This window comes from Macrotis lagotis, chromosome 1 (assembly GCF_037893015.1).
Source record: "Macrotis lagotis isolate mMagLag1 chromosome 1, bilby.v1.9.chrom.fasta, whole genome shotgun sequence".
Lineage (NCBI taxonomy): Eukaryota > Metazoa > Chordata > Mammalia > Peramelemorphia > Peramelidae > Macrotis > Macrotis lagotis.
Window position 1 is genome coordinate 485,476,089 of NC_133658.1, and position 25,251 is coordinate 485,501,339.

Sequence of the window (25,251 nt, forward strand, 5' to 3'; positions counted from 1 at the left end):
ACTCAGAAGCTTATCTGGCTGTGTGACAATGGGCAAGTAATTTAACCCTATGGCCCCAGTTTCCTCATCTATAAAATAAGCTAGAGAAGGAAATGGTAAACCACTCCAGTATCTTTGCCAAGAAAATCCCATTGAAAAACAATGAAGCTGTGTGGCCTTGGGCAAGCCACTTAACCCCATTTGCCTTGCAAAAAAAAACCTTAAAAAAAAAGAAAAAGAAAAACAATGAAGCAACAACACAACATTTATTAAACCACCAACCACAGATAGTTGCTTAAGAAGTACTCTGGGTGAATTTTTTATCATGAATATTCAATTAATATTCATTAATTAGCGAATTACTATTATTCAAGGTTGTATACATATAAGCTAGAAATCAGAATGATATAGTAGAATGAGCCTGGCATTGAATTTGAGTCCCTATTCTACAATTTACTTAGTATTTATAAGACTCTGTGAATGCCATTTTCCTTCCATTTCAGCATCATTTATAAAATAAAGGATTTATACTGTATCATCTCTAAGGTCCTTTTTCTGCTCTAATGTTCTATATACCTTCAATAAGAACCACAACTATTGGGGTTGCTAGATGGCCCAGTGGGTAAAGCACCGGCTCTGGAGTCAGGAGTACCTCGAGTTCAAATCCTGTCTCAGACACTTAATAATTACCTAGCTGTGTGGCCTTGGGCAAGCCACTTAACCCCATCTGCCTTGCAAAAACCTAAAAAAAAAAACAAAAAAAAAAACCACAACTATTTTCATGTCTTGATGTTTTAAAGATACTTCCTTTCCACTTCTGTAAATTTTCTAAAATGTCAGTAATTTTTCAATAAAAGATTCAATTGTAAAACAAAACCCATTCATTTTACATGTGATCCTCTCTTACCTATATTTTAACTATTCTCTTACTTATGTTTTAGAAAATATATCTGTAATAAAAGAAATTTTCATATTCATTTCTCCCAGAATTAGCCACAATTTTCCTCCCATGTGAAAATTCCTTTTATACCATCCCTAATAGGCTGTTGGTCCTCAAATTCTGCTTGAATAGGAATAGGGAACTTACCACCTAATTAGGCAGCCCATTTACTGTGGGAACAATTCTAATTGGTAAAAAGTTCCTCTTTATCACTGTCTCTCTCTTTTTTAGGTTTTTGCAAGGCAATGGGGTTAAGTAACTTGCCCAAGGCCACACAGCTAGGTAATTATTAAGTGTTTGAGCTCAAATTTGAACTCAGGTACTCCTGACTCCAGGGCCGGTGCTCTATCCACTGTGCCACCTTGCTGCCCCCTCTTTATCTTTGTTTGGCCCACTGTAATAGCACAAACATAAATAAATCCTGTTACACGTGAATCATTTAAATATTTGGAAATAACTAACATGACTTCTTTAAATTATTTCTTTTTCAGGACAAACTTCCAAAATTCTTATAATTATTCCTTGTACATCACATTTCCATATCCTTCCTTATTCTAGTTGCTCTCCTCAAGATGCATTCCAATTTGCCAATGTCTCTCTAAAGTAGATCTGTAAATGAGTACAGAACAATTCATTAGGGTACAAATCCAGAAAATTTGTTTTTAAAAGACCAATACTCATTGAATACTCAATCAGAAAGGATGGAATTTGTAATCATCAAAAAAAAAATTAAAGAAATTCAAATTTAAGGGCAGCTAGGTGGTGCAGCAGATAGAGAAAGGACCCTGGAGTCAGGAGGACGTGAGTTCAAATTTGATCTCAGGAATTTAATAATTACTTAGCTGTGTGATCTTGGGCAAGTCATTTAATGCTATTGCCTTGTAAAAACCAAAAAAAAAAAAAAAAGAAGAAATTCAAACTCAACCAGCTGTATTTTATAGTGCCAGACCTGGAATCAGGAAGACTCATCATCTTACTGAGTTAAAATTTGGACTCAGACACTTACTCATTGCTTAACCTTGGGAAAGTTACTTTGCCCTTTTGCCTCAGTCTCCTTATTTTGTAAAATGAGCTGGAGAAGGAAATGGAAAAACCATTCCATTGCCAAGAAAATGCCAATAGGACTAATGAAGAGTTGGAAATGACTGACCAATAATAAAATTATTTTTAAAAATTAACTATCAAACTTTTCTTTAAAAAATACAAACATGGAATTAGTGGTATAAAATATCTTTTTTTTTTTCTTAGACATTTCTGTGTATTTGGGCATACCCAGCATACCCTGATCACATACCTAGGGTAGCATTTGAAATTGAACATGATATTCCAGATGGAGTTTGACTTCACACAATCTAGTAGATCTATTTCCTCCTTTACTTTTGTTAAATAACATATGATTTTATTCAGGCTTTTTTGGCTGCCAGATATAATTGCTAATTCATCTTGAGCTTGAAGTCATTATTTTGGCATGAAGGGTGGTTAAATATTCCCTCATCTTATAGATGGAGTTCTCCATCACTATCCTATACATACCTAGTTTCTGACTTACATTAACAAAACATAATCAGCTGTAGGATGACACTCTCAGAACTAGTGTTCCACCCCACCTCCCACAAGCACTTCATATCACTCTGTTTATCTTTATCCAAATAGTCTATGCTATGCTTTTACATTCAGTTTTATGAGTTTCTAAATAAGTGCATCCTTCTGTGATTATATCTTGCTGCTTTTGAACAAAATAATTTTTCATTGCTATATGTGTCATGAATAGTATTCTTTCGTCAAGGTATATTGTCCTGTTGCTATGTTTCAGTAAATAATACCATACTATTGAATCTCAATAATAAACATTAGAGCTTATTTACCTCTTGGGTTAAAATTCAATTTCATTTTTCACCTATATTTTTCACATTGTTTTATAGATATGTCAGTACACAGTGACTGATCCTCTTCCCTGATATTTTATTTTGTAAATTTCAGGCACCTTTTCCATGATGATTCTTCTTTCTACATTATATCAGGTATTTTTTGTAGTCACTTAAATTTTGTTATTACTATTTTTTATTTTTAATATTACTTAGATTTCCTGCATATCCCCTTCCCTCCCTCTTTCAGAGAATTAATTCTTTAAATACTTTTGTGAGTGAAAGGGAAAAATTCAGCAAAACAGATTTCTCAAAGATGACCAGTGACCTTCTAATTTCAAAATATAATGACTTTGTGGGAAGAAAGGTATGCCAGTAAAAAGTATTAGTATAGTATGGTGGAGTTATGAGTTGGTTCAACTTTTCTACAAATCCAATGACCTTTTAAAACTCTTTCCACATCTTGCTTGACTTCTTTGCAGCTTTCAACACTAGATCATCCTTTCCTAAAGAATATGTTCCTCTTCCTTGGCACTAGAAACATCAAACTCTCTACTTGTATCTCTATAATTAGTCATTCTTCCTGTAAATCTCTTCCTCCTCATTCTCTTCCTGATCCTTAAATGTTGGTGTTTCTCAAAGATTTATTTGTGGCCTCTCTCCTTATATAGTTTCTCCTTTGGTAATCTCATTCATTCCTATAGCTTCAACCATTCCCTCTATGAAGATTATCCTCAGGACATAGATTTTCTTTACTTATCACATCCTCCACTCCCCTTGATATAGAACCCCTTTATATTATGGAAAACAATGCTTGAGAAGGGAGGAAGGTGACCCTGAAATGAGTCATTGTTCTTATTAGCTCCATTTGCATTTCCCAGTTCTGAGTAGGCTATGTCCCCTTTTGACTTTTTCCTCCCATTTTCCTGCCATTTTTATTCTCTCTTCTTTTCCTTCCCAAATCCCAATGTAAAAGCAACTGTAATGAGTATATGGGAGGGAAGGAGGTAGAGGGAGTCTATGGATAGGGTTTTGGAGGCAAGAAGATGTATCCAATACTCCTCTCCTCTCCCCCAAACACCAGACTTTCTGACTCAGAGATGTTCAGGAGACAATATGCTGAATAATCAAATCAACAAAACCAAACTATGTTAGAATATAGCAAATATGTTAGAAAAGATGGCATATCAAACTTCATAAAGTAGGTGAAACAAATTATCATAATTCCAAGCAGTCAGACAATTTCCAATGCCTGTAAAACAAGAAAAAACTTTTTTCCTCCATTTCTCCATTCCTCCAGAATGGATCTGATATAACATTGACCAGACCAACCTACATAAAATTTTGAGCAGAGCTATGGTGTGACTATGTTTTGAGAATATATATAGAAAAGCTGGTTAGACTGGAAGAAACAGAATATATGATTGTCCTATTATATTGCCCCCACCTTCCCATGTGAACCTTGAGGTTAATGTGTAATCTTCCTGTATGTCAATGTGGGTGTAAGGTCATGTGTTTGGGAAATTTCAGCTTCCAGACAAATAAGAAAAGAACTGAATGATAATGAAATCTTTTTCTAGATGTAGCCTAAAGCTGTCTATTCTTTTCCCTATTACCTATGCCTCTCCAAGATATCTTTCTAAGAGGTTCCTGGCAGCAGACAACAGGATGATGACAAACATAGACATAGGGAATTCAATTGACTGGTTCCTCTGATAGGCAGTTTCACATTATGGGTTTACCTTAGGTACAAAACCAGAATGTTATAGCTTACCTATTGGTGCCATTTTCAACTCTTTCTAGGTCTTCATCAGGGGTCCTGACTGAGAGTCTGTGTATGGTAGGATAGGAGTGCTGAGTGTTGATTTTGGCCATTTTTTTACTTTGCAGTCACAAAATTTCAAGATTTAGCTAAAAAAAACACATACAAAGAATTAACATTTTAATTATGGAAAATATGAGATAATAACCAAATAATAATTTATAATGGAAGATTCCAGTGTTTTCACTAATGACTAGCCTAACCTTATAATTGGAAAACACAAGAAGTTTTCAGGTGAATGTTATTAATTTGCTTCATTGTTTTGCTGTCCCTTTTTGATTTTCCTTTTAACTTAATTTTTGGTGTAAGAATGATGAAATATTCATCTCTGGATTGATTTCAATGTCAAGGGACCTGTACTAGAAATCCCAACACTGATCATTCCCTTTCACCAAAACATATATTAGGATTTATATCTACCTTCTGACTCATAGGAAAATAATGCTGATCCACTGGCAACATCCATGTTGGAAAAGGGATCTGACCTGTTTTTCCTGACCCTGGAGAATACAATTAGAATCTCTTCCTTTATGGCATGTGATCTCTAAAGAGAACAGAAATGGAAAGACCTGTAATGAGATGATTGCAATAGTTTGAGAAAGGGGTAATTAAGATCTTTGCTAAAGTAGTGGTAATGATAATAAGTATAATAAGAAATGTTATGAAGGTAGAATCAATAGGAAGAAGTGGAGGAAAAATGTGTGTGTGTGGGAGAGAAAGAGAGAGAGAGAGGAGTGAGATTGATGACCCTCAGCTAAAGAGTCATCAAAAGATACAAATACCAAGAAGAATGAGCCAAATAGATTGTGATTGAGACTTTGTTTATTGATACTTTTGGAAAGCATCCCCCCCAGTTCTAGATAACAATACAATTGGAAAGGCATTCCTTTAACATATGGTTAACAGATTAGAACCATTTACAGAATGTCTATGCATGCTCAAATCTCTAAGACATTGCAATTATATACCATTGTGACTTTTCTAAAAGTATGCCCTCTAGACTTTCCCATGAGAGGAATTTGCATCAGTTGAGCATGCTGATACACTCCAATTTCCCCATTATATGGACAGTAGTATGAGGTCCATTTTTATACAAGTAGCATGTGAGGTTTAGAAATATGTATATTCTTTAATATTCCCATCCAGAAGATTTCATAAGTCTCTCAATTATATTTTTCCTAAAGTCTAAATTCTTTATTTTTCTTTTTGTTTATCATTTTTCCCAGTTTCATTTTAGCTCTGAGAGAGGAACATTAAAGTCCTCTGCAGTCATGTGCTACTATCTATATATATTTTAGGGGAAAAAACAATCTTTATCAAAATGGTACATTCAAGTAAAATGCTAAAGAAAAATAGTCAAAGAAGGATCATTTTGATTCATGATAAGAGTATATAACTAGAATCAACAGTAAGCATTATCTGCAGCAGAGAATGTTTTCACAATAAATAAAGGAGTAGAACAAAGATTTCTGCTCTCTATTATTTTGTAAAATTCAGGAAATGCTACTGGTATCAGTGGACAAGATAAAAAAATTAATATCTATGTCTATTTGTAGACAACATGTATTTAGTTAGATATTTATACAACATGTATATATTTACTTAAAAATCAAGAAAATCAGAAGGTACTTCTTTAATGACTAATAGATTCAGTAAAGTAGCAAGATATATAATAATTCCATAAAATTATCAACATTTCAGTATAGAAATAGCAAAAACTAGGAGGAAATGTAGAATAATCTCATCTTTTTTTTAGGGTTTTTTTTTGCAAGGCAAATGGGGTTAAGTGGCTTGCTCAAGGCCACACAGCTAGGTAATTATTAAGTGTCTGAGACCGAATTTGAACCCAGGTACTCCTGACTCCAAGGCCAGTGCTTTATCCACTATGCCACCTAGCTGCCCAGAATAATCTCATCTAAAACAAGTGAAAATTGTTTAAAACATCTGGAAATCAATCTATTAGGATATATATACATATATATATATATATGTATGTATATATAAAACACTTACAAAATAATCTTTCCAGAAATTAAGAAAATAGCAAATTATTAGTAGAATATTCATTGACCTTATTAGGGTTGTGCCAACATAATAAAATGATGATATTATTAAGATTAATTTGCAGAGCAGATTTATCTCAAGAAAACTACCAAGGGGTTAGATTTATTTGGACAAAAAATTTGAACAAAAGAAGTTTTTTTTTATTTCAAGAGAAGCAATGACATTAAAAAAGGAAACAGCATATCCAAAGGCAAATTGTATTATAAAATAATAATCATCAAAACTATCTGATATTTTCAAAAAATTTTAATAGCTCTGTAGAATTGACAAGAGTGAATCAGAAACAATTGAACTCGGATTCCCAGTGATCAATAAATCAAAAAATATCAACTATGGCAGATTAAATGAATAGACTTGAGATGTAATTTCTTCCTTTCTCCTCTAGTTTGTTTATTATGTTGTCCTTTTACCTCACATATGCATTTAGAACTCTTAATTTACAGCGTTTACATTTAGTCCTTGCCAGACTGCTTTTGTTTTCTGTTTTATTTTTTAAAAAGTTTTAAAAAGAATTACAAATAGCAAAAACCATTTAAATAAAGACTTACTAAAACACTAATAAAAATTAAATAATTCTGAGATCTCGTCTCATATACCACAAACTGGAAAAAGTGACACAAGATGAAAATAGTCGATATTAAAAGATTTATGGAAAGACAGTCACCCTAATGATGTGCTGTAAATGGTCTATTCTGGAAAGTAATTTGGAGTTATGCTAAGAAAGTAACTAAAACAGCGATACTCTTTGACCCAGAGATTCTACTGCTATGTGTATATTTGAAGGAAGTCAGGGACAGAAAAGTATGATAAACATCAAACAATACTGAAAGCAATATTTATGTACTAGTAAGGAATTGGAAACAAAGTGGATGCCCATTGATTGAAGCATGACTAATCAGACTTTGTACATTACTAGAATAGAATATATTACTGTGCTGTAAAAAAATAATGGATATGAAAAATTCAAGGTAATATGGAGAGATTACTATGAATTGATAAAAAGTGATGAAAAATAAAAGTAGGAAAATAATTTACACAACGGTTGCAATTATGTAAATGTCAAAAACAATAAGAAAAACAAAAACCGAATATAGTGCAATTGTAATCACCAAGTTTGATCCAAATGAAATTCTAAAAGGGCAATTCCTTCCCATTTTTGCAGAGAATTGAGGATTTAGAGATTGAGCATAGTTTATAATGACAGTCTTGATTGATGTTCTGGCTAATTTTGCTTAATTGTTTTTTTTCTCTTTTTTTTTATTTGGTATAGGAATGACTCTGGATAAGGGAAGGTTAGCAAATAAATTATGTTGCCTTTTATAAATACTCAAAATAACTAAAAAGATATATGAAGAAAGATCTATATCCAGATAAAGAACTAATAAATGGAAGTATGAATAAATAATTTTACATCTATATATCTAGTAGTATCTAATGTGGCCCTCTTTAGGGGGGGAGAGGGAGGAAAAAAATAAATTTACATGACAATTTTGTTGTATATTTGAAAGAAATTGCAAGTTCTGTACAGTAGATTTTCAGTTTCATGTACAATCATCCATTTTTTAAAAAATTGTACAATGTTATGGAACTGCTTCTTTTATTCCACAAATTAAAAAATAACAATAAAAAAATAAAAAAAATAAAATTAAAACAAAATAATTAAAATTGTTTTTAAAAACTGTTTTTCTTGAATGGATCAATTCAGTCTTCCTTTGTGCAGCTACTTGGTTTAAAAGCAACAAATGTCAGTAGAAGAGGCCTCCAAAGACACTGGTTTCCGGAAGTCACCAAATGACTCACTCCAGAACCAAATTAATTATTAAAAGCAGATGAAGACCAACAAAGGAACAAAAACATTTTCATCAGCAATGGATGTGAATAGTGTTTAAGAAGATGAAAGCATTGTAGGTTTCTGAACAGCATCTGCTTATGGCATTATTTTACCTAGGTCCTTTGCTTAGCTTTGATTTTTTTTTTAAATAATAATAGTGAGGATGATAATAATGCCACATAATCATATGGGGTGTTACAGTTGGCAAATTATTTTCACTTTCATTAGCTCATCTAATTCAGCAACACTGAGAGTGGGCAGGTAATGAAAATTACCCCTCAGTTTGCAAATGAAGGAACTGAAGATCAAAAAACCTAAATGACTCAAGATTATACAAGAATCAAGAGGAATTCAAATTTAGCTCTTTGTGGTTTCAGTTTGAGTGTCATTTCTCATCAAAATATTTGTATAATAATTTATTAATTCACAAAATGACCCACCTCATTCAAACCTTATAATTACTTAGAGTTGGCACAGCAAATATTAATATCCTATTTCAAAGAAGAGCAAACTGAAACTCAGAAAGTTGAATGACTTGCTTAAGGTCCACAGTTTGTTAAGTAACATAGGCACTGAAGAAACAGGCACTCATTTCCATTGCAATGGTGCCCTATTGATTGGTGCAACTTTTTTGGAGAACAATCTAGCAAGCTGCAGAAAAAGCCACTGTCTTACCTTTATGCCCAGCACTTCTATTATAGGATTTACACTGTAAAGATATCATTAAAAAGAAAAAAAAGACCTGGACATATCAAAATATTTCTATCATCATTTCAAATGTAGTAGAAAATTAGAAACAACTTGTATGGCCAACTATTTATGAATATAAATATCAATTGAAGAAATTATAGCATTTTCCTTGAAATTTGTCATTAACTGGAGATTATTGTATTATAAAATGACAAATAAAAAGAATCATGTAACAACCCTCTAGGAAGTGGTACAAAGGGAGGAAAGGAGAATAATAATTATAAAATGCACATTAACTAACAGATGCCACAGATCCATATAAGTATAGAGACAGACTCAGACAGTGACATGACAAACATATTATTGTTTTTATTTTGGCTAAATTTGTATTATATATTTTCCTTAAGATTAAAAAAACTCAAATTTTATGGTTTTATTGGAGACTTGGAACTCAGTCGTTTGTTCGGTCATTTACTAGATTTTGTTGAAAGAATCTTTAAAATAATGACAATAAATACATTCCTCAGACCCAAAATAATTTCTCTATAAGATACTTGGGGGCTTTAAATATACTAAAGGAAGTCATAAATTTTGGTTTAGATCAGTCTAGAAGTACAGAACATGTCTTGAATAATAGAGTTGGGTATATTTTGCTATAAAACATAGAAAATTAAACCTGTTTTCCCACTGAAAATTACCTGATATGATAAAGATTTTGAATACATAGGTAAGTACATATTCTATATTTTAAAATATAGAAAAAATATCACTGTCATCAAAATCTCCTCACAGATTCCAATTCACAATCCATTTATATCCTATAATCCCATGAACCTATGTCCTGTAATCAGAATTCTGAGGAACAATATTTTGCAAAATTCTGCCTTGGAATAATTCTGGAATTTGGCATTTGTAAATTCTCTACAATGCCATGCAGATACTTCATCCTCCTTTATTTTTCACCCCCAAATTGCTTTTTGGTAGGTCTTGATCCCTAAGGAATCAGTCTCCAGCTAACATTGAGAGATCTGGATCTTCCTCTGCTCCTGAAAATACAAATTCTCTATATTAAGAACTGAAAGTTAATAATTAGAGTTCTCATTTTAGAATATGAGATTTTATTTTAGTTGCAGCATTATCTTCTTTTTCTTTGTTAAGTGAGTGGTGAGAAATAGAAAATTAATTTTCATTAAATAAAACATAATTTTAAAATATTAAAAAGATACAAGATTAGAAATTTATAAAGATGGGCAAGTCACTTATAATTTTCTGTCCCTTACTTTCCTCATTTATGAAATGAGCTGAAGAAGGAAATGACAAACCAATCCTATATCTTTGCCAAGAAAATTCCAGGGTCAGGGGCCACTAGATGGCACAGTGGATAGAGCACCAGCCCTGGAGTCAAAAGTACCTGGGTTCAAATCCAACCTCAGACATTTAATAATTACCTAGCTGTGTGGCCTTGGTTGGGCAAGCCACTTAACCCCATTGCCTTGCAAAAACCTTAAAAAAAAAAAAAAGAAAGCCCCAGGGTCATGAAGTCACAAAGAATCAGACATGACTATAGACAAGATTTATTCAAGCACTGACATTCTATATTTCCATGAAATACACTGCCATTCAGTTTCATACAATAGAAGTTTCTCAGTTTTGGGATCTCAGGCTGGCCAATGTTTGATATATATTAGGTACCTAATAAATGTTCATTAATTGATTAGTTACCATTCCAGGAGAACTGAACATCTTAGACTGCCCCCTCTAGTTTCCCCAGTTCTATCTGTTGTGAACCCACACATACTTCAAATCTTGGCTAAAAGAACACCCCACTCACAAAGACTCTGCTTCCAGGCAAAGTGATCATTCCCTCTTATAAACTCTCTGAGAGTCCCTTATGCTTATCTTGTGCATTCACTGTATTCTGTTTTGTGTTAGAGATATTTTGTGTACACATCCGGCTGTCCTCACTAGAAGATACTTTTCAGTCTGCAGTCCTGACTCTCTTGGTCTTTCTCTTCAACATCCAGGAACTTTTCATTCTAGAAGCTTACTCTGCCCCTGGATTATTTTGCCAGGTTACATGGTATTCTTGCTTTTCCTTGATGTACTCACTGAAGAAAATGTATAACTGGAAGACTGGGCAAACTTTGGTAGAACACTTTGTTCCCAAGACTAGTTAAAAATGGTAGATTACAAAAGCAATCAGTGTAAGAAAGTAACCACTTTTTAAACTCAACAAGGTAACCGCATTGTTATCTCATTTGTAGAAAATGCTGAAAATTATATATGTTTACTTTTCATTCTGAAAGAAATTACTATTGGCTATAAGTATATTCAAATGAACAATGACTGCATTGCTATAAAGTTTGTGTTTTTTTTCAGGTTGTTGCAAGGCAAATGGGGTTAAGTGGCTTACCCAAGGCCACACAGCTAGGTAATTATTAAATGTCTGAGACCAGATTTGAACCCAGGTACTCCTGACTCCAGGGCCGGTGCTTTATCCACTGCACCACCTAGCCGCCCCTTGCATTGCTATAAAGTTAAACCTATACTTTAAAAAAGAAAAAAGGCATGTGAATGTGAATAAGCTGGGTGTTCTTGTCCTTAACTTAATGTATAATGCTAGAAAAGTCAATCTCTCAAGTCTTCAATTTTCCTCCTCTGTAATATGAGGAAAATAAATGAGTTATCTATTTTTAGTATGGTTGATAGGTCCAAATGATAAAATGAAACAAATATTTGAAAATAAAACAAATTTGAAAGCTATGGTATTATTCAAATTTAAAGTATTATTGAAGATGTGGCCAATTCCCTTAGGATATATTGGATATATGTTGTGGTGAATGGTTCAACAGGTATAACTTGAAGAGATAATGAAAGGAGATGGCAAAATGATTGCTCAAGAGAACAAGAAATATTATTTCATGGTATTTTATATTTGGCGAAAGACCACCATAAAAATAATTTTAACTTATGCACCAAAATGTATGATTGAGGCTGAAGTGGTAAGAAAATCTTACAATGAATTTGCTAAGAATTTCCAAATTAAATCAATATACATGCTGATACCTTACCCTTTCAACTCTTACATTGAAAACACTGAGATGAAAGGGTGAGATAAGTAGAAATATATGGTTCAGGGGAAAGGAATGAAAGAGTCCAAAGACATATATTACACAAAAATTTCAGTTTCTATATCATGAAAACTTTGTGAAAAGAATTGGCAAGTTTTAGGTGACACAGTGGATAGAGTGTAAGACCTCAGACATTTACTAGCCTGGGTGAGTCACTTAACTTTTTTGCCTCAGTTTCTTTATCTGTAAAATGAACTAGAAAAGGAAATGGCAAACTACTCCAATATCTTTGTCAAGGAAAATTCAAATACTATCACAAAGAATCATACATAACCGAAAAAGACTGAATAGTAACAATAAGGTATAGCAAGCATCAAATAATAAAGACCAAAAAAAAATATATTTTAACAGGCAAGTAAAATCTTGTTTTTGATGTAGAAATTTTTTTTTAAATGGCAGCAAAGAGGGCAGCTAGGTGATGCAGTGGATAGAGCATAGACCCTGGAGTCAGGAGGACTTGAGTTCAAATCCGTCCTTGGACACTTAATCACCTAGCTGCATGGCCTTAGGCAAGCCACTTAACCCTATTGCTTTGAAAAATAAATGGCAATAAAGAGATAAAGAAAAGAAAAGCAACTGGATTAGATTTAGGATATAGAGAAGAAATATGTGCTGGAGATAATATATTTATGAAAGCATTCAAAAACCAATATCTAAAGTGTCTGAAGAAGAGTAAGAGAAGAAAGATATGGAAGGGAACAATCAGAACATCTTATTAATAAAGGGGAAAATTTGACCATGATGAAAACATGAATAATTACCAGTTTATATAATTATTCTTCCATTTGTTCAAAATCTTATCAAAATTATCCATATATGAACTGAGAGTATTATTAGGGAATAAGCATGAACAGCTAAACAACAACTACAAAAGATTTTGTAATCAATATTTAGTAATGAACCACATATTTATTATTTTACAATTAGCTAAAAGAAATAAATTATATAAGGTCCCATTGTGCTTATTTTTTGTTGATTGCAAAAGAGTGGTTGATACTGCTTTAGAGGATTTTTAGCAATGATGCCTCTCTTTGCATTGATGTTATCAAAATCGATCAAAATTCCTTGGACCATCTAATAACCTGAACTCAACAATTCAACTTTGTAGGTGCAATAAGGAGTAGATGTGGCAAGATAGCAGTTTATCTAAAAAAAGATATGGGGGGGGGAGTTAGTGAATTGTAAGGTCAATAAAGGTCAAAAAGAGTTAATGGGGTCGTATGTTGTATTGAGAGAGCAAAGTGGCCAGAAATTAGAAGATACTATCAGTGTCCAATAATCTAGTCAGAACACACTGAAATAGTGCTAAGTTCAGAGTACTACATTTTGGTCAAGACCTTGAAAAATCCCTCTAAGAATCCAGAGAAGAGTAATCAGGATATAAGATGACTGGAGAGTTTGTCATATACACATAGTACCCCCTCTTTGAGACTCTCCCTCCCCAATTTGCAATACACTAATGGATTGAATCCCCAGAGGTGACTGTCCCCTTGGGATCTTGGGGAAATCCTGGGACCTGCACTCCTAATACTCTACATCATGGACTCCTTTAAGGGTTCTCTCATTTATCAGTTACTTGTAAGCAAAGGCATTTACTAAGATAACAGTAAAGTGATCAGTGCAAAGCACTCCCTGCGCCATGGACCAGGAGATCACTCTTCACAAATAAAAAAAGAATCCATATAAAATGTTGAATTGAGCATAGAGCACCAAGGAGGTCTTACTGCAGGGGGGTTCCACAGCACAAGCTACTCCAAATTCTGGTATTTAGGTCTAGAAGTACTTTTTCCTTACTAAAATTCTGATGCTGGGTTCTGTTTAAAAAGACCTTAGATATTTAGTAACTGTGTGGCACTGGGTAAATCACTTCACCTCTGCCTGCTTCAGTTTTCTCTACTAAAAAGTGGAGATTATAATAGCACCTGTCTCTCAGAGTTGTTGCAAAGATCAAGTGATATTATATTTGTAAAGTGTTTAGAATAGTTCTTGGCATTTAATAGGAATTTTAAAAATTCTTGTTTCCTTCCTTCCTGTCTTCTTTTTTCTTTCTTCTTTCCTTCCTTTTTTTCCCTCATTTCTTTCCTTCCCGATCTTCTCCACAACTAAACTTAGCATCATTCTCCTTGAAGGGCTTCTCTTCTTCCCACCACATGCTTGTCTTTTTGTTACCAAGATTGCCTGGAGTATGTGTCTGCTTCTGCTGCATGCAATCCTACAATCCAGCAAGTCCCCTTCAAAGTTACATGGCCAGTAGGAAAGAGAGGAGGGAGGAGAGAAATTCCCTTCTCTCCACCCTACCCCACCCCACCCACTTTACTCCACAATCACCTTGAGCATTGAATGCCTTTAGCTCTTCAAGGTTTGTATATTTTGAGATCCCCAGTGTTATATCTAATTAGTTTTCTTAGACAATCTAATTTCTTTCTTGACTTAATTAGGACTTCATACCTCATAAAGGAAACTATGGCATAAATGCATCTTAAAATTATAAATGTATTAATACTTTATAATTATATTCTAGACTTTCTGTGACTAAATCAACCAAGATGGGAGGGGAATTTCCTCTCTTACACTTACAAGACCTGAGGATATTTATTCTAGAAAGGAGAAAACTTTGGTATGACACTACAGCTATTTTCAACATTTGAAGGGCCTTCAAAGGCAAGAGAAATTTAATTTAATTTTTTTTTTGCTTGGACCAAAAGACAGCTCTAGGATCAGTGGGTAGCTGCTGTCAAGAAACAAATTATACATGATAGAAGGGAAAAAAATTTATCAGTTAAATATATCTTGCACATCTGGTAGTAGTGAGGATCTTGAAGAAAAGACTGGATGATTATTTGTAAACTATGTTGGATAGAGAATTTTTTTTCAATCTGTTGGACTACAGGCCTCTAAATTCCTTTCTAATGCAGAAATTCTTTAATTCTGATTCTACTCTTCTTTGCCTTCCTGAAAATATTTCCTCACTACCTCCAATTTTCTTCATTAGGGAGAAGAGACAAAAAGTGTATTCTGATCCCAGTGAATGACCATGGCAACAGGGAAGTGATGCCATGACATGCACATGAATTGGATTTGAACCAGTCTCACCTTCTCTTCCAGAGTCATCTGGGTTCAGTGGCCAGAAATGGATCAGGATGATGAATCACAGTTAGTCACACAGTAAGTGTCAAACATCTGAAATCAGAACTGAACTCAGATCCTCTTGACTCCAGGGCTGATGCTCTATCCACTATATCACCTGACTGCCCATCGACAATTAATAAATATTTAATTGACTGATGAGTAAATGATAGAAGTGTGACTGGAATTTTTGTCTCCTGACTCCATGTTCTGGACTCCTTTTTACTTTATCGTTATTGTAGCCTTATAATATATATTACAACATGTATATGCATATGAATATCATATCATGGATTATTCCAGCAATTTAGAGTCAACCTCCTCCCACTTCCCAGAAGTTGTGCCCCTTTCACTTCATCGTGTTTTGTTCAGGAATAGACTAAGTTAAGTAAAGGTGAGAGTAATATAAGTAATTGAATTTCTATCATGGTACAAATATGAAAATTTGTGTCAATGGTTTCCCTCAAATAGCAGGATTATTGGTCGACTGAAAAACAAGAATTCTAGCAGTGTAGCCAAATGTGAATTTCTTCAGAGTCCCAAGTTATAATCCTCTAGAACTTTGATTTTTTAGTTATGATCAATCCTTCATGACATTTGTCATGTTTCTAACTCTTCATTTGGAGTTTTCTTGGCAAAGACACTGGAGTGATTTGCCATTTTTTTCTCTGGTTCATTTACAGATGAGAAAACTGAGGGAAACTGAGTGAAGTGACTTGCCCAGAGTCACACAGATAAGTGTCTGAGACCAAATCTATTGTGCTACCTAATTGACCTAAATATTTAATGTACCAGTTCCTGTGCTAAAATAGGCAAAAGACAGTGCCTACCCTCACAGTCTAATGGGAGAGATAACAAACAAATTTATACAAGCTAGACATAGGATAAATAGGAAATAATTGACAGGGAGACACACTAGAATTAAGAGGAACTGAGAAAAGTTTTTGTGAAAGGGGTACTATTACTCCATTACTATTACAACATTGATCCAGGAGTGGGGATGAGTTTGTGTTGAGTCATCCCCATCTGTGACTTAGAGCAAGTGACTGAGAATAGATTAAAAAACAGGATGGAAGATGGAGCTGTAATAATTTCAGGAATGAGAACTCTGAAGACAAACTGATTCTCACAAAAGGAGTTAACAACAATACAAGGGAACTAAAAATTGGGATAAGCCTTCCACAAAAGTCCTTCCCCCACTCTGGTATAGCTAGGACTCTAGTTTTTCAATAGTGATACTAGTGGAACACAAGTTCTGGTACATTCCACTATGTTGGAAAGTCTTTGGTTATGGTCTTAGTGTCAGACTGCATCTACTGACAAATAATAAATTCTTAGCCATGATGTCCCTCAGAATTATAAGAGTCCCTTTTGCTTCTTCATTGATATGGATGGAGTGTCAGTAAAATGAATGCAATGTTCAAGAATCATACTGTTTAGATGGTCTATAAGTATTATTAAACTATTGGTACTCAAAATTGGATTCTCATCCAACGACCAACAAGTTGATATACTATTAAAATGAATTAATTCAATTCAGCAATAATTTATTTAGCCCTACCAGATGTAAACACTCTATTTTACATACTGGGGATTTTAAAAACAAAAAACTTTTCCTGCTATAAAGAATTTTATCTTCTTGATCAATATTGACACTTTCTAAACCAAAAGACATATGGAAGTTGGAGTTAAATGAAAAATGGTTTATGGGTTCTCTGTGAAAAAAACAAATGTTGAACAAACATTTCTTGAAATACTTGATCTTATGGTACTTATAATGGGCACATGCAGAAAGACTACAATGAAGATAATAGCAAATTGTTTTTCTTTTTCACTAATTTTTGTTGTAGAAGAAAAGGAAGAGAAATTCTACTAAGATCTCAAAATTAAACCAACATGTGATTTAATTCTCATGATTTTAAGAAAAAGTGAACAAAGAGGAGAATGGTGAACTCATTGGAATCAAGCTCTGAAACAGGAAATGAGAGAGGCCAATGTTTTTCAAAGTATCTAAAAACCTCATATCTATAGACATAAATACTATCTTTTTTTAGTTTTTACAAGGCAGTGGGGTTAAGTGACTTGCCCAAGGTCACACAGTTAGGTAATTATTATGCATCTGAGGTTGGATTTGAACTCAGGACCTCCAGACTCCAAGGCTGGTGCTCTATTCACCATGCTACCTAGCTGCCCCACATGAATACTGTCTTCTGGAAGAAATGATGAGGCCCAAATTATATAACAGAATCAAAATTGATACTATATTAACGGACAATAAATAATTGGTTATCAATGTCAGTCATGTTTGAATCAGTTATCTCTGTATAGTCAGCCCCCTGACTTGTTAAAACAAAGAGAAAAAATATATAAAAATTATAAGAGAATAAAAATGCTAAGTAATAGTACACAAAGAAAACACTTCAAATCTTAAACAAGCTATGGTTGCTGACAAAGTAGGATATAGATAAAAGAACAAACCACTTCCTATAGAAGTTGAATAAAAAGCAAATTTCCTATAGAAACTGAAATAATAAACAGACTTGCTACAACAAATGTACAAAATGACTCTAGCATCAGTTTTATCCAGAAAAAAAATCTTTGTGTCAAAAGGAGTCAGTCATAAGTGGATCTGAATGTTGGATATTATGAGTTATATGGCTTCAAAGAGTAGTAAGGTGTAGAAGAGAAAATAAAGTCATAGAAAACTTTCCATGAGAATTAAGGCAATCATCCCAAGAGGCCTTAAGGATGAAACTTGAAGGATGAGAACAAGCAATTGGAAAGTGTAAAAGTGTTTTTATTTCAGGATGTTTATAACAAATTCTTTCTTCCTCTATCAATAAGAGTAATATTAGTATCTACTACATTTGATCACTAACATCATAATCCTCAATATACCTACATGAGAAAGTTGAACTGGCACTAAGAAAACAAATATAATGCCAGCAATGGGACAATTATGAAGTATATACAGAACAAGTATATGATAGAGGAATAAATTTTTAAAATCTGAAAGAGAAGACTATGAAAAAATTTAAAATAATGGATGTTATTATTGCTTTAAAAGTGATTTGAAAGGACATCCATAACCATAGACACATATGTCTCCTTTTTCATCTCTATAAAATATTTTTTGAAAATCATTTACACATTATAGTGACCATATATGATGGTGTGATAGAATAGTCAGACTTTTGCAAATGATATTCTATAGCAGACCACATCTTTGTATTCTTACAACTGATAGAAAAATTGAGAGAATTATAAATTATAAATTAAGCTTATTGTTTTTTATGGAAAAGCATTTGATTTACCAGAGAAACTACATCTTTATGACTCTTCTCCATATACATATATGTATATATATATATATATATATATATATTAAGTTTATACAAGACTATAAGAAATAACTTTGATGACCTTTTGACTATTACTAGCAAATGAAGTGCAAAACAGAAAAGTGTATGCTTACTGAAACTATTTACTACAGTTATAGAGGCCATTTACTGTGGAATCCAAATGGAATAGGAGTTCTCTATAAATGGTGAGGTCCTTTTGATATTTCCTGTTTATAGTTAACATTGTGAAGATTCTATCTAGCTCTAAAGCATTGCACATCTGCCAAATGATAACAATAATCAATTTGAGAAAATTCAAACTGATTTGAATGTTCCTTACCATAAGGCAGAAACTAATGATATTTATCTTGTGGGATTCTTGTCCTTGTTCACTAGAGGGAATCTACCTAACATCCCAGAGCACTTCCTCATTTTCTCCTATTGTCATGATGCCAGATATTCAAGCTATCAATTTGTTGTTTCTCATTCTTGCCACACAACAAGTTCAACTTCTTTTCTCGTCATCTGCTTCCCTAATGTAATATTGTGCTCTCTTTTTTGAAACTCTTTATTGGTTATATATTGTACCCACCATGTGTCTCTCTATTGCCCTCTCTGTGTATTCATTTCAATTCCTCAGAGCCTGTTATATCTTGCTACCAAGATTTGATGTTTACAAAAATCCTTATCTCAGTGCTTACGCATAGGCACTAATTCCAAGGTACTTCCCTTATACATCCTTCCCCATACAATGCAATATTATAATACAATATGATAAACATTTATTAAGAACTTGTGCCAGTCACTGTGCTAAGTATTAGGAGTATAAATAAGAAAAAGGAAAGACAGCATTTGCCCTCAAAGAGCTTACAAAAAAAGAAGCTTAAAAAGTGAGGAGGGCTGCAAGAAGATCTACAACAAGTAGGCAAGGTATAATGAGGATGATGGAGTCAAAATTAAGTAAGCTGATGTTAGATGAAGAGATGGTTGGGGTTCTGAAACTTCTAGAAAGGGAAGAATTATGTTTTTTTCTCTGTTCACCAGCCCTCCAATGAGAAGACAGAAGCAACTGAGGGTACCAATGAGATGTGAGTACTAAAGCTGAGGGTAATAATGAGATGTGAGTACTAAAACTATCTTCATGATGATAAGTTTCCTAGTGATAAGCTTATCCTGAGAGAGGCATGATGATGACTATATTGGAGATGAAACAAAGAAGAATATCTTCCTTTCCTAAACAATTCAATATTATCAAATACAAAATTGCATGTATAAGTAGATAGTAAAAGGTGGAAAAAAACTGCGATGTTAATAATTCATTGTTGATAGAATCATGAACTGATGAAAGTAATCTGGAAATATGCTCAAAGAATTGTCTCTACCCTTTGACTTAACAATACCCCTAACTAAGTCTATTTTCAAAGATGGATGGGGAAAAGGAAATGAACCTATATGTTCTAAAATATTTAAAGCAACTCTCTCTGTGGTGTCAAAGACCTGTAATTGTGGGGATGTCCATCAATTGGGACAGTGCTATAAGAAATTATAAGCTTGGTGATCCTAGAAAAACATGAGGGGCAGCTAGGTGGTGCAGTGGATAGAGCACTGGCCCTGGGGTCAGGAGGACCTGAATTCAAATCTGTCCTCAGACACTTAATAATTACCTAGCTGTGTGACCTTGAGCAAGTCACTTAACCTCATTGTCTTGTAAAAACAAACAAAAAAAAAAACCCGGATAGCTTTGTACAAAATAATAAAGAGTGAAATGAGTAGAATCAAGAAAATATTGTATACAGTAAAGTAGTATTGTTTTAAGAACAACTTTGAAGGGCTATGTCATTTTGACTATTATAAATACCCAAATTAACTACATAGAACATATGAAGGAAAATGCTATCTATATCCAGAGAAAGAACTGATAAATAGAAGTATTTTATTGCATCTAATATAAGGACAAAAAAGAAATTTACATGATGATTTTAAACTTCAGAAGTTAAAAATTATTACTTTAGTAGTTAAAAGGAACATCAAGTTGTACATAATAGTTTTGTATTTATTCCACCATGCTGTAGAAATACTTGTTTTACTTCATAAATTAAAAATTAAAAAATTATTAAAAATATCATAAAGAGTTAAGAATAATGTAGAGGGAAGTCTGAAACATGTTTGTTGGGCCTCCTTTGTGGAGAATTTATAGAAGAATATGAACAAAAGCCACAGTGGATGAAAATCACAGAATCACAGATTTTTAGAATAGGATGATGAAGGTGGTGATGGCAATGGTTGTGATGGTAGTGATGAAAAACAAGAAGTCAGATTTATTTAACTATTTTGCTCTTGTTCTCTGTATCAAGGAAAATCATTCTTTTTAAGACAAGGTGAATTTGAGGTCCAGAATGCAGTCTGTGAGTAGGTTGTAAAGATTGGCAGGGCAATAGCATTTTCATCAAGATATGGAATTTTTAGTTCTCACTAACATCAAATGTTAACCAAGTGAACTAAGTGTTTGGATCACTGCATCTTTATTCCTCTGGTACAATATCCTTATTGCATCCAAGGGAAGAAAAATCAAACTACTAACTGTGTCTTTAGTATCATAGAATTCAGGTGTGAAGAAAGAAAGAGAACAAATTTTATAAAATGAAAAGCTCAGCTGAAATGTTAAGGATTGGGTTGCTTTGAGATCAGATAGAATTAATACTTGAGCATTTTAGGAAAAATTTTACGGAAAAGTTAAGTGTGTGAGAGCTTTATCCCAGTCAATTCTCCATCCCCATTCCATCCACAAAGAGAATCTTATATAATTTGGTGCTACTGATGTAGAACTAAATTTCCATCTAATTATTTATTAATTAAGTTCCATGGTGATCACCTGAGACTGGGCACCATAGCAATCCCACAACTAAGTAGAAGATGAAATTTCTACAGCAAATTTTGAATGTGTATTATAGTCAGTTGCTTCCTGATTCAGTTAACATTGCCAAATTTGAGTACAAATTTTTTTCTGAGATACTTTGCAGAATTTTTAAAGTAAGAACTATAGGGTTATTCCATATTGGCACTTAATTTAGTATTGAGCTATAATATAGAAAAGGAAGGAATTACTCAGAATATTAGCACTCCACAAACACTAACCAGAACATGAGTGTCTGCCCACTTACACTTGATATATATTTTCTTATTTCCTCCAATTAACTAAATGAACTTTTTTGTCAAGATATTAGGAGACATCCTGTTTTCCAAAGCTAAGGTCCAGCAAGCAAGCTGCTCCTAGAGTTTGACATAACAACAATCCTTTGCACTATCCCTCTGGTTGATTTCTACTACAGCAAAATTCTAGAATTATTTCATATAATTATTGTAGTGCTTTGATTAGCACCAGGTGTTCTTTGAGCTGGGACAAGCCTACTGTATCCATATTCTGATCACAAAGCCCCATATGAATCAAATTTGTTTCTTTGTTGCTGTTACCCTTCATTGTCAGGATTACAGTTCATTGATTAATCATTGGCATAAGTATTGAGATCTCCCCACTCTAAAACAAGTCCCCCCACTAGGGATGAGGCTCCAGCACTTGTCTTTTTTGCTTCTAATCTCTTTCCCTCGCTTGGAAATTAAACTTCTGTTTGATTCCTGATACTCCTGTCTCTAACCTGCTCTATTCAGCTCCAGCCATCCACAGGTCCTGTTGATATTGCTATTAATTCAGTCTAATTGTTTTAAAAAAAAAGTTTCTCTGATTAGATTATAAAGTTTTCTTTAGATTTATTGACTACCTTGTGAATGAAAATGTTAGTTTTTTTCATTGTCCAAAGGGAATATTATTTCTTAGTATACAGATACAAGGGCTCAATTGCAAGTGATCTTCTATCTGGTTTGAGCTACCAAAAAAATTAAAGTGACAGGTAGGTAAGGAGGTAGGTAGGTAGGTAGGTAGGTAGGTAGTGGCAGAATTGTGATCAGAATTAAGGTTTTCTAGCTTCTAATACAAATTTCTTTCTGCTCCACCATGTTGCTTGTAAGAAATTATTTGAGGTCACTTTCTATGAAAGTAGGTGTAAGGGCTAATTAAGGATTACTGTTTGGAGTATAGGAAGATTTAGCATTATGAGTAAATTCCTGAAGGAAATGATGAGAATTATTTTACCCAATTCCCTCTAGACCAAAGTAGAAATGGGATTTGGTTACTTTTTATTCCTTTTCCAATGACCCAATTCTCAGAGAAATTATTCTGAAAGAAACTAATTTTCAAAAAATAACCATGAAAACAAAAGAGCATCAAGACCCTAAGTCAAAGCAACAATTAAATAAAAATCTATAAGCTCAAGGAACAAAACATACATCTCAGTGTGCTGGGGGAGGAAATCTAAGACTGCTAAAGGTCTAGGAACATAAGGTAATAGTAGAGGAGCTGACAAAGCAGGAGGACTGCCTTCTAGGCAAAGTAGCTTAGCTGTTTCAGAGTTTTGGGGGCCTTAAGATCAGCTTTTCACCTTTGTGATGGGGTAACTAAGAACCAAAGAAGATCTAAGTACATTATTTGTAAAATTCTTTATTATAAGATCAAAGTGTCCTCTAATTGTGTGGCCCAGAGCCAAAAATTAACTCACAGAAGGACTTCAGCATAAGAATGTGACTCCTTTCAGAGTCACTTAGGGAGTTTTGACTTTGCCATTAAAAACTCTGGCGTCCCCTAAAATAACTCTCAGTTACTATATAATACTTTATGTTTTGACAAACCTTTTCTTGTGAATAATCAGTTAAGTGAAATGTCAGGGTCATAAAATCAGAACGTAGCACAGCTAGATCTTGAAATCAATTCCATCTTATTTCACATTACACAAAGCATCTTCTGCAAACGAATTGAGTACTCTGCCTTTTCTTCTTTTAAGATTCTTCCCGCCTGAGTCCAGTGACTTTAGAATAAGAAAAACCATCCAATGAGTCATTCTCCCCCCCCCCCCCCATAATGGCAGAAACTACAGATACAACTTCTCACGCATGAGCGGCGAGCGCTTTAAGGAGTTTGTCAAGTTTCCTACCTGTATCGGTGCAGGTAATAGTAGATTAAGCATTTCTCCGAAACGGGTTGGATGAAGAATTAAGGGGAGGGGAAAAGGAAGGTGTAAAGAATCTGGATCCTCATTTTCACCCGGTCTGCATCTATAGGTTTGGGGGAATACAGTTTCTTTGCAGAAGTCAACAAAAATCAGGTTGAGGTCGAATCCTGAGAGATGCCACCTCAGGAGGGTTTATTGTAGGGGAGTAGGAGGAAGGGGACAGCGTGAAGAATGGGGAGACAGCGTGAGTGGGGAAAAAAGGTAAACAATGGAGTTGGAATTTAATCCATTCCCCACCACAGCAATCCCTCCGTCTTTTCACTCAGAGTCTAGAGGTTCAGTGTCTCAGTAGCAGACTGAATTGCTCTGTTCCTATCGCACCATCTGCCCACCCAATTCTGGAGAAGGATTCGGGGGGTAGGAGAAGACAAGTCATGTGCCCAGTGCCCTCAGCCCAAACCCTGAGTCTTGGTCCAGGAAAGGTGGAGATCAGAGCAGAAACCTTGCCTCGGAATCCCTCTCCCCTACCCAGTTGCAGCCCATGTCCCCCTGGGATTGCCCCCCTTTCAGCACCGTGGGCCGAGAACAGCTCCGAAAAGGGAAAAACTAGCCTGGCTGAAATCTCTCTCCTTAACCCTTTCCCAGGTCCTCTAAAGCCCGTCACTATTCTTGCACGGTGCCTTTAGTTCCTCCCTTCCACACATCTCTACATCGGGCAATCTCATTCTGAATTCTTTAATCTAATTCGGGACTGGAGTTTGCTTCCCCAGGGTGTCCTCAGGTAGTCCCAGGACTCCTTGCTGATCTCTACAAATGCCTTCTTTTTCTTTGTCTGGAATCCTCTCCTCACCTCTCCTTACCCTTTGAAGAGTTTCTGCTCCTGGTTCTCTCACTCTAGGGTCTGGACTGCAAAGAAGGACGCTAGCTTTCTTATTCTTCCAACTCGTGTCCTAGGTGCTGTTCCTCCCGTTGCTGCTGAGCGAGCTTTTCCCTCACTCTCCTTCTGTGAAAGGTGAGGATTTTGATAATTTATCGTTGCATTCATTTGGAAAGACAGAGACACTACATTCTAACCACTATCATTTCCAAAGAATAATGGGAGATTGGGGTGGGAAGAGCGGAGAAATCGGAGAGAACAGGAGATCTATCTTAACTCTGAATTTCCTGTGAACTCTGTCAGGACCTTGGCATTTGTTCCACAACCATTTTTCTCTTGTTTCCTAGGACTATAATTCACTTTGGATTAAGTCAGATTTGGACTCTCGAAGCCTATGATATGCTTTTTTTTTCTCCTCCAAAACAAACAAAATAATTTCTTCTTTTCTTTTTAGGAAATTAGTCATATCCTAATTTGTATAGTTGAAGAGTCAGTATGGTGTAGTGAAAAGAACCTTGGTATGGA

At 34.3% G+C, this 25,251-nt stretch overlaps 1 protein-coding gene across 1 annotated transcript in view; it reads right to left on the reverse strand.

Annotated features, from left to right (window-relative positions):
- CNGA3 (cyclic nucleotide gated channel subunit alpha 3) overlaps window positions 1–24,914 on the reverse strand; it is a 71,747-nt gene extending 46,833 nt beyond the window's left edge. The window contains exons 1-2 of the mRNA XM_074232014.1: window positions 24,710–24,914; window positions 4,559–4,695 (exon numbers count right to left, since the gene is read on the reverse strand). Of these exons, the coding sequence (XP_074088115.1) occupies window positions 4,559–4,659 (101 nt within the window). The 5' untranslated portion in view covers window positions 4,660–4,695; window positions 24,710–24,914. The remainder of the gene's footprint in view (window positions 1–4,558; window positions 4,696–24,709) is intronic.
- Window positions 24,915–25,251: the final 337 nt, after the last annotated feature.